The 10976-nt window shown below is 42.2% G+C and overlaps 1 protein-coding gene and 1 pseudogene across 2 annotated transcripts; both read right to left on the bottom strand.

The window, feature by feature from the left end:
- Positions 1 to 5408: 5408 nt before the first annotated feature.
- On the bottom strand, positions 5409 to 10174 carry gpr45.S (G protein-coupled receptor 45 S homeolog). 2 transcript variants are annotated; one of them, XM_018249786.2, is made up of 2 exons: positions 9986 to 10174; positions 5409 to 7993 (listed from the first exon to the last, which is right to left on the bottom strand). In XM_018249786.2, the coding sequence occupies exon 2, from the start codon at positions 7883 to 7885 to the stop codon at positions 6767 to 6769; it is 1119 nt and encodes a 372-aa protein (XP_018105275.1). In that variant the 5' UTR covers positions 7886 to 7993; positions 9986 to 10174; the 3' UTR covers positions 5409 to 6766. The 2 variants fall into 2 exon arrangements, with proteins under 2 accessions (XP_018105275.1, XP_018105274.1); XM_018249785.2 differs by having other exon boundaries at positions 9768 to 10173.
- Positions 7956 to 10976, bottom strand: part of LOC108708955 — a 52795-nt pseudogene continuing 49774 nt past the window's right edge.

The raw sequence follows: 10976 nt of genomic DNA, 5'->3' as shown, positions 1-10976 counted from the left end.
CAATAGCTAGGGCTTGTGCAGTTTTTAGTGAACAGGAGCATTGGTTCAGGATATCAGCTAATCAAGCAATTTTAATCAAATGTGGGTGCCTAACATTTTGGAACACCTCAGTGATTTTAGCTTTTGTTGTCCTTTATATATTTTTATTTTCTGTAATAATACAACTGTACATTGTGCTTGATAGTAAGTATGTTCCCTCATCAGAGGTACAGGACTGCCATCAGAAATCACAGGGCCCCATACGACAAAATTTCCTGGGCACCCTGAGCTGCGCCCACCGCAAGCCCCACCTACAGGTCCGCCCTCCCCACCCCACAGGTCCGCCCCCCCACCACACAGTAAAAAAAAAAAAAATATTGGTGGCTAGGGTTCCCACATGTTAAAAAAATAAAATAAAAAGATATTGGTGGTCAGGGCCCCCCATAAAAAACATTTGTGCCCAGGGCCCCCCATTAAAAAATATTGGTTGCTAGCCCCCCACATTATAAGAAAATTGGCGGCCAGGGCCCCTTAAATGTCCATGCCTTCCCGAAGTCAGCAGCTCTCAGAAAGATGGGGGGCCCATCTAACCAAGTAAGCCTGGCCGGGCCCCCTACAACTCTCCCCCCTGATGGCTGCCCTGGTGCAGGATAATTCAATGTCTCCTCCAAATGCTAAGTCACCCACATCGGTAGTAAGCTCCTTGCACAGCCAGCTATATTATAGCACTGAGAAAAGTAACAGGGCTTTTGCTAACTATGTGCATGAGTAAAACATCACACATATGCACAAAATACGCATACCATTATGAGCATGTGCACCACGAAAAATGGTTGCCCACTTTATTTCAGCGGAGTGATGTGAAAGGATAGTCCTGAATGTAAGCGGGATTTGCTACACCATTTTCTTTAAATAATATAGCGCTCTGTCTGTATTCTGAGAGCTAGTTAAACACAAGAAAATGTCAAAGGCACATTGTGATTCATGAAAGACAAAAAGTTGTCAGGTGAATTAAGGTGTGCAAAATTGGCCGTGTATCTGTAGTTATTGCACATTTTTTAACATTCATCAATAGCTATTGCTGAGTGTTATATTTTATTAACATTAAAATGTGAAAAAAACTGGGATGGTAGCCTTCAAGGCAAACTTGGCAGGGCTGATATAGTTCAGCCGCACCTTGAGAGTTACAGGTTGATTGCTTCTCCTTTAGATCAATTTCCACTGGTTTTCTTTCTTCTCTGTGAAATAATTACCAGAATATCACACAAGTAGCTTCTATAACCCTACTAGGTTTATTAGGTTTGAACAGGGCTTCCCAATCCCAGAATGAAAGCGCTAGTTACATAGTTGATATAGCAGATAATACAGTTATGCACGGTCAGTAGAAGTAGGGAACAACATTTCTGTAGGGTAGAGAGGGCACTTGCACTATAAGAAATGGATTCCCGGAAAAATGAAAATTCTTAAAAGTTACCAGGGTTGTCTTTTTCTCTCATTTGCCTCAAGGTTGAAACTATGCTGCCATTGGCATATTTAATAAAAAAAAGAAAGCGACGACTTTGTAAAACACAATGTACAATCTCAGACAAATCTTAACTACAAATACACTACACATACAGAATGTGCAGCTGTAAAGAGAAACCTTCCATTCAGTAATAAGCAAAAGCAAGTAAGTCAGTGTGGCTGTAACTCACCCATTGATAAACTCCTATTTATTAACCCTTTCTTATTACATGACATCGCTTCTCACTGCTGGCACCGAACATTTCCTTTTTGCAGGTTTCCAACTACTGTGCCTATAGGAAAAGCCTTTGCTGATGTATGGAAATTTAAACCTATGCAAATGTTCAGAGAAGCAATCTATGCAAGTCGCCTCACAGTACTGGCTGATACAGGTATAGGACCCGTTATCCGTAAATCCGTTATCCAGAAATCTCCAAATTACAGAAAGGCCGTCTCCCATAGACTCTATTTTATCCAAATAATCCAATTTAGAAAAAAAAATGATTTCCTTTTTCTCTGTAATAATAACACAAAACCTTGTCTTGATCCCAACTAAGATATAATGAATCCTTATTGGAAGCAAAACCAGCCTATTGGGTTTATTTATTGTTTACATAATTTTCTAGGCGACTCAAGGTAAATAGCTGTATAGTTTCTTTTATTTTACATTAACCATGGTTTATACTACAAATCATAGTTTTTTTTTTTTTTATAAGATATTGCTTTGCTTTTACAATAAATGTAACTTACAGTATTTCTATGCGAGCAGTAATCTCAAGGCAGTTTTTCCCAGGTGTGAGGGGCAAAATGATAGGCGGAGGGTGATTTTTTTTTTTTTTGTTTGGAGAGGCTAAATTTGACCATATACTGGTTAACTTAAAGGGAACCGGTCACCTTGCATGCCAGTTGGGTTAAACAGTAAGTTTTTTTTTTTTTTTTTTTTTTTTTTTTCCCCCAAAATATATTGTGTATTGGAGACAGTGGGTCCTGGAACATTATACTCAGTGGGAGATAGTGGGTCCTGGCACATTATACTTAGTGGGAAACAGTGGGTCCTGGAACATTATACTCAGTGGGAGATAGTGGGTCCTGGCACATTATACTTAGTGGGTCCTGGCACATTATACTTAGTGGGAAACAGTGGGTCCTGGAACATTATACTCAGTGGGAGACAGTGGGTCCTGGCACATTATACTTAGTGGGTCCTGGCACATTATACTTAGTGGGAGACAGTGGGTCCTGGCACATTATACTTAGTGGGAGACAGTGGGTCCTGGCACATTATACTCAGTGGGTCCTGGCACATTATACTCAGTGGGAGACAGTGGGTCCTGGCACATTATACTTAGTGGGTCCTGGCACATTATACTTAGTGGGAGACAGTGGGTCCTGGCACATTATACTTAGTGGGTCCTGGAACATTATACTCAGTGGGTCCTGGCACATTATACTTAGTGGGTCCTGGAACATTATACTCAGTGGGAGACAGTGGGTACTGGCACATTATACTCAGTGGGAGACAGTGGGTCCTGGCACATTATACTTAGTGGGTCCTGGCACATTATACTTAGTGGGAAACAGTGGGTCCTGGCACATTATACTCAGTGGGAGACAGTGGGTCCTGGCACATTATACTTAGTGGGAAACAGTGGGTCCTGGCACATTATACTCAGTGGGAGACAGTGGGTCCTGGCACATTATACTTAGTGGGTCCTGGCACATTATACTTAGTGGGTCCTGGCACATTATACTTAGTGGGAAACAGTGGGTCCTGGAACATTATACTCAGTGGGTTCTGGCACATTATACTCAGTGGGTGCTGACACATTATACTCAGTGGGAGACAGTGGGTCCTGGCACATTATACTCCGCGGGTGACAGTGGATCATGGCACATTATACTCAATGGGAGACAGTGGGTCCTGGCACATACTCAGTGGGTCCTGGCACATTATACACAGTGGGTGACAGTGGGTCCTGGCACATTGTACACAGTGGGTCCTGGCACATTATACTTAGTGGGAAATTAAATGCTGATTTACATATAAGAGCCTCAGGAAAAATGGTAGGTATAACACAGGGCTGATTCCATGAAAACAACAATGAAAAAAGTCAGAAAAACTAGTATAAACAAGAAACTGAGAAAAAAAAATAACCTAAAAAAACCTTTAATACTTATTCAAGCTGGTGGAGAAGCTGCTGTATATAGTACCTGTGAGTTGACTGAAAGCTGCAAACATGGCCAGCTGGATGTTACAACTGCTTCATATCAGTCTCCCTGTGATTAAAGGAACAGTGCAGTCAGCAACGGAGCAGGTTTTATTTCTTTTGATTTTAGGGGCCAGACAGGTTTGGGGAGGCTTAGCCTCCCTAGCCTTATTGAAAATCCGCAAAATCAAAAACCATTACGCCAGCACCAGTCTGTTGTCTTGTCTGACTAATACTGTATATAGAGTTGAATGCATACGTCTGTGCAACGCTTGCCAAATTACACATTTTTGTGTGTGAAAAAGTAGGAAACAACCACTGCAGGAATCAGTGTTTTAAAAAACAACATATTTGCAAATGTTTCACATTGGAATCCAGAATTTGCTGATATTTAGTGGAATTCATTCATCCTTCTACCCCAGGGAGTGTCCATACTTTATTAATGCGAGGTCTACTTTTAGTGATGTTGTCCCATTATGATCTACAATTCTACATCCATAAAAGCATTATTATCATTCTGTTTCATGGGAAATATTTCTTAAATATCATATTGATTTATGAGCGAACTTATATTTCTATATTTAACACACAACTATTCCTAATGTAACCATAACATAATAAATATTTGAATGAAAAACATGAAACAGGAGGGTGATTTAAACAAGCTGTTTGTTGACCGTGTCTTGAGATCTACTAATCACCAGCTAAAGGTCCACTGGTAAATCCTCATCTACCTTTTGGGCACCCCTGATATACATCATATACAATGTTTCCTATGCCATTGGCACCACCCCAAATTATAATGAATCCATTCCTATGTTTAACAATAGGAAAAGGGATTTTTATTTAAATCAAATGCTGTTCTTTTTTTCTTCAAACAAACCTTTGGTGATTGTGGCCAACGAGTTCAATTTTGATTTAATCAGTCTACAGCAATTGTCTCCAAAAGACCTCTGGCTTGTCTAGTTGCTGTTGTGCATGACTCAGTTGACATTTGTAAGGTTGCAAGTAAGGCTTGGCAAACCCAGCAAGAATCCTAATATTTTTATAATTTTATATAGAGTGCCTTTTTATGTACAGCATGTTTACTATACTTCATAGTTCTGTTATTCACAGGGGCTTAGGTTCAGGTCTTTGTATAGCAGCATTTCATACAACTAATAATACAGAAGACAGAAAGGCAGCAGAACATGCCATTAGTGTTTGCAGTCAGCTGGAAAATACATTCTACAGCAATCAAATCCCTTAGAAGCAGGGAAAACCATAATAATTCTCACTTACTTTGGCTGTAGACTCAACAACAATAAATTAAAGGTATGGTCCCATGAAAGAACACAAATATACCTTAAGTCTCCATTGGAAATTGAATAACATTTATTATCAAATATGTTAACAATAGGGGCTGACCAGCAACAACACATATTAGGCTGATGCAAGAGAATCAGGTCTAACTCTGATATCTTTCTTTGCCTGCACCTGGAACTCTCACCGTTTCAGGCACTGAAATCCACCACACGTCCCTTACACCCAGGCCTACCCAACGGTTCCGGGAGCAGGCAAAGAAGAAGTCTAATGTCAGTGTTGGGGCTAATTTTTGGCCTGCTCTTTTCTGAAGGCCAAGGTCAGCCCCCGTGTTACAACAGCCTTAAAGTGCAGGGATATACCTTTATATAAACACAAGAAATCTCAAAGATGTAAAAAAAAAACAATATACAGTAGTATTATAGAAAGTTATTTAATCTCAGAGGTGGCTGTACCATCTTGAATTAATACACAAGTTGACTGTATGGATAAGAAAATTTCTATGTAGAAGGCTAGTCAGAACCTCTCTTTTACATCCCCTGATTTTAAGTTTTCCCTCATTTTACATTGTTGTTTTGTAGTCCCACCTATATGATATGCATAATACATTTCCCTGATTTTACATTTTCGTGGATTTTACACCATATTTTTCTGGTCCCTGAAAAATGTAAAATGGGGGGTTCTACTGTATTTGTATACATTAGATAATTAGTAAGTGAAATATAATGGTACTTTGTTGAGACTTATTGAGATACTGTACAACAGGACTAGCCAAAAGGAACCGAGCTGCAAATAAACGGGCAGATCCGACAATCAATAGGTAGACAGACCCAAACAGTGTTGGACTGGGCCAGCAGAATACTGGACAAAAATCCGGTGGGCTCCGGTCTTTATGGGGCCCGCCAGCCCAGTTCTCCCACCCGGACCATCCGCTCTCCTTTCCCCCTGGCCTGACCAGATCAGGGAAGACGAAAGCAGGCACCGCCTTCGCACATGTGTGGGGTCTGGGAGCGATGTGAAATTTGGCTCTGTTAGGAAGGCCCTTTTAGTTTTTATGGAGGTGCCTGGAAGTCACACTTCTGATTGGCCCCAGAAGCACCAGTCCAACTCTAGATCGAAAACATAATCTTGAAGCAATGAAACATACCTTCTAAACAAATAATTACAGGAGCTAAAATTTATCAAAGGTTGAATGTCAGGAATGATATTAACATCTTCAAATGGGTCACTGGACCTCTCCCACTGACTTATACATGAACTTGGTGGTGAATAGTTCAAATTATTCCCAGGGTAAAGGTTTGATAAATCTTGAAATCAAATTGAGTTCGGATTATTCCCAATCACACATGCAAGCACTTAAACTCAGTCTCTCTCCAACACAGGCAAAATCACCTAAACACAAATATATTCAACTATTGCTGTCCACAATGAAGTGGAACCAGCCACCCCCACTTGCCCTCCTCTGTGGACACATTTCAGTTACCATTACTGAAAGCATCATGAGGATTGATTTTGGCCAACAACTGAGGTCGAGAACAACATGTACCATGTCTCGTTGGTGTTATTAAGTAACCAGTGAGGAAATGCCCATCTGCTACACACCTTCCCATTATCATTCCATTAATTGTGCATTGTTATGAAATACAATAAGAATAGAGCCTAACAAGACCTGTATAATCAGTTTTGAAATTAAAAAAACATGATCACGTAAGCCATTTTCGAATGTCAAACTACACTGTTTGTGCTCATTTTACAAATATCCCTGAAGAGGTTTCTTAAACAGTTGACTGATGTTCACCACACACATAAATTGTGCTTGGATGAATCCGCCGTCTTGTCCTTCCTCGTACTTTTGGAAGGATCTTAAATGTTTTAGGCATGAATTCCAGACAGGCCTCGCGGAACTTCTTGATCCTCCAACAATATATAACAGGGTTGAAGACAGACTTCAGGTAACTGAGCCACAAGATACATGTGCTGATGATGTAAAATGAAGAGCTGTAGTAAAATGTCCTGCTGAATACTGAGAGTAAGCTGAATACTGAGTGAGGAAGCCAGCAGAGAGAAAATCCAATGAAAAGAATCAAAATAGTGGTAAAGGCCCTGGTTTTGAAGCTCATGTCCACATTCATTTGGTGTGGCCTCTGCAGTCCCATAAGTCCCAATTTGCTTACTTGGCTGAGGCACAAGCTGTCGGCGTGAGTGTGAATTCGGACAGCATTCCTTCTAACGGTGTTCAGGATACACAAATACGAATACAGCATTACGCTAAATGGAATAAAGAAGACTGCTACTATGAGCATGACTGCATAAACTCTATCAGCAGAGATGTCTGTATAACCGAGGACACATTGTGGAGCACGTGTAGGCACCTCCACTAACGTCCACCCAACCATCGATGGAAATGAGATACAAAAAGACAATACCCAAGAAGCAGCAATCATGATCTTGGCACGGTGTGGGTTCAGTTTGTCCTGCCTCTGTACTATAATAAGGAAACGATCCACGCTGATGATAAGTAGAATGGCCACACCTTCTAACACGAAAAACCAGTACAGCATGGCGGATATCTGGCAAAACTGAGTTCCAAAGAGCCAACTCCCAGTTATTATTGTTACTGCAGTAAAGGGCATACAGAAAAGGGACAACATGATGTCAGAGAATGCCAGTGTTGCCAGGAGGAGATTGATTGCTGAACGCATGGCTGGCTTCTGATAGACAATAAGGCAAACAATGGCATTGCCCAAAAAAGCAATAGCAATCATCACTATCATTATTATTGCCAACAATATCCTGAGTGGGGTGGGAAATGCAAACCTAGAATCTGGAGGAGCAGTAGCAGTGCTGAGATTTGGAAGCATACAACTGTCTAGGGCAGTATTATTGCAGCCCATTGTTAGAAGCCTATTAGCATTGTTCTTTTCTCAAAGCGTTCACTGTGCTGGCTGCATTGATCCTTCCTTCTTATGAGGAAGCCATGAAGTTCCTACATCCTGAATCATCTACAAAAAGAGAGCGTAAAAAACATAAGTATAGGAACATTGAAAAACTTCTAGTGACAGACTGTCTGCCATATGTTTACTTTCACAAACCCCATGCAGGTCAAATGCAAATGAAGTTCTGAGGTTTTAAAACATTATGTAGAACTGAGAAGTGCTGTGTTATAAAACTAGTTAAATAAGAACTGGAACATTACATAAACTGAGTGGTTTGCACTATTAGGGCCCCCAGACCTTGAATGGATAGAACTGTTTGCTGGGAAGCCCTAAATCAGGCATGTCCAAAGTCAGGCCCAGGGGCCAATTGCCGCCATTTTCAAATTTACACCAGCCCTCAGCCTCCATCATGAAGTGAATAATAATGTGGCCCGCCAGCACAATGCAATCAAGAATTGCGTAGCCATAGCAGTAATATTTGGGCACATGATTAGTGAAATGATCTGCTACTTGGTCTAAATTGCTGAAGGTGTCAGCAATAGACACATACTGGCACGTAGTGATGCTCCGCTCTCACATACTTCTTTAGGGCAGAAGGTGCAATAGACGTACTGACATGCCAGTACAGTAAACTAAAGCCTTATGCGAGAGCGGCGCATCACTACGTGTAAGTACGTGTCTATTGCTTACACCTTCAGCACACAGGCAGCAGTATAGACCAAGTGGCAGATCATTTCACTAATCATTTGCCCAAATATTACGGCTACGGCTACATGATTTCTTGTTTAAATGAGGCGTGGAGAATAAGTCCAAACAGACTCCACTTCCTAAACGCCGTGTACTTGTCCATCTCCAGGAGTGAATGATCCTGATCACAAGCTAGCTACCTCGGAATGGATGTCAGGCTGAATGGTCGTCTCCCACACATTTTCACCTCACCAAATCTGGTCCTCGTTGCAAAAAGTTTGGACACCCCAGCCCTAAATGAATTTAGTCATTAACAGCAGATCAGACGATGGAACAGTGATGGCTAAAGGCTGGCAGTACACCAGGTGACCCCTTGCGTTTTCTGACCAATCAGCCTGCGAATGAAAGGGACAGACTGAGCATGAGGCGTCAGACATGGTATAACCACCTATGTATTGTTTCCATTCTTTGGGCAGACAGATTAGAACAGCAGGAAATGAGGAAGAGCTGCAGCTCGTCTATAGCATTATTATCCCTTATTTATATGACTACATTCCCCAGCAGAGTGTATCATTCACAATCAGAGTGTATCATTCACAATCACATCACATCCATAGTTATTAAGATCCATTTTCAGTTAACTATCCCTAAATCGCTCATGTGCTTATTATTGCTCTTTAGAAATGTATTTTTAAAATCCATATCAGCTATTTTATCTGCATTATGATTCAGTTTGGCCCCTTGATATATATATAAAATATATTTTTCAAGGGGAAATGCTAGTGTGTGATGCATCATGTACACAGGGGAGAGGCCTACAAGTGTAGCAGATAAACTGATATATGGATTTACTGTCCCTATGTAGGTCTGTAGCAAATGCAAACATGTTCAGGCAGCACAAATGTAAGGAATATATGGAGTGTGTGTGTATAGAGGGAAAGCATAGAGGCTGGTTTATAGAGGGAAAGCAAAGAAGCTGGTTTGCAGTTATAGAATAGACGCCTGCTCCAGGGGACACATCTGTAGGAAAGTCAGACCATGGAATTGCAAAGGCAAATGGTTTCTGTGGGGATGAATGATGCAGGACGCACAGGGTCTGGGAGCTAACAGGGTTGCTTCATGACTGGGAAGAAGTCACACGCGGCTACATTACCTTCCAGCCGGATGCAGCAGTCCGTGCCTATGAAGGATGCGGAAGGGACCCCCTCTCCACCCATATATGTGAAGCAGCCTCGCATTGGGGGAGATGGCTAGGGCCCGACTTCTGCGGTGGCCGGAGCTAAAAGCCAAACGCACAGTCATAGCTGCCTTACATCGCCTCCAGCCCCACATACATCAGCCGGACCCCGTTCCCAATTGCCATGTACTCACGTCGACCACTGGCCTCAAGGGGAGGGCCCACACTCACTAGTCGCTTCTTAACCCTTATGCCGCCTTTGTGGAACAGCCAGAGGTGCACCCCGTTCTGGGACTGGAGCCTGACGAACATATTGATTGGAGCGGCTGCTAAGGCCCACGACACCCCCCCCCCTGTTCCCTGCAGGAGTAATACACATTTCCAAATACACTACAACAGCTGCTACATTTGTGTCCCGTATTATTATAGGGAACTAACCGCAGAAAATGTATTTTATGGGCTGCTTTTAAGGTACAGTCCAAATAGATTTGTCATAGTACCCCTGTCATGCAGCTGAACATGAACAGGTCCCAGCAGGCTGGCTGAGTTGTGATACAAGGGGAGAACATGGCCTCAGATGGCACTTTATCATTTGGTTTATACCATATATTTGGCTCTATTTGCGTACAGTGTGTAAATCCAATCTCTTACCTCACCATGTCCCACCATGACACACACTAAACACTCAAGGTCAGCACATGGGGTGGGAGCATGGGCCCTACAGTCTCAGGCCACAGCAAACTGCCACCACACTACCTGGCCCACAAATCACTTGCACTCTTGCACCCTTGTGGTACAGCCTTTCCTGCAAAGGGCCCTGCCTCACTCTTACTTCATTCACCAGACTTGTGGGATGTGGCTAGAGTTGCCACCTTTTCTAGAATAAAATACCAGCCTTCCTATGTTTTTATGGTTTTTCCCTGTACATCATGCAACTTTTTTACCTGCCAGGCTAGTAAAATACCGGCCAGGTGGCAACCCTGGGCTTCACACAAGGCTCATTGGCACTGATCTCCAACCAGTGGCTCACAAGCAACATGTTGCTCACCACCCCCTTTGATGTTGCTCCCAGTGGCCTCAAAATAGGTGCCAAGTTTTTACATGTCAGGCATGTAAGCATAATAATGCAGTTTTACTCTAAGCAGAGCCTCCTGCAGGCTAGCAGTTCACATTAGGCTGTAGTCT

Source organism: Xenopus laevis, chromosome 2S (assembly GCF_017654675.1).
Source record: "Xenopus laevis strain J_2021 chromosome 2S, Xenopus_laevis_v10.1, whole genome shotgun sequence".
NCBI classification, from domain to species: domain Eukaryota; kingdom Metazoa; phylum Chordata; class Amphibia; order Anura; family Pipidae; genus Xenopus; species Xenopus laevis.
This window is presented reverse-complemented; position numbering and strand designations above follow the sequence as displayed.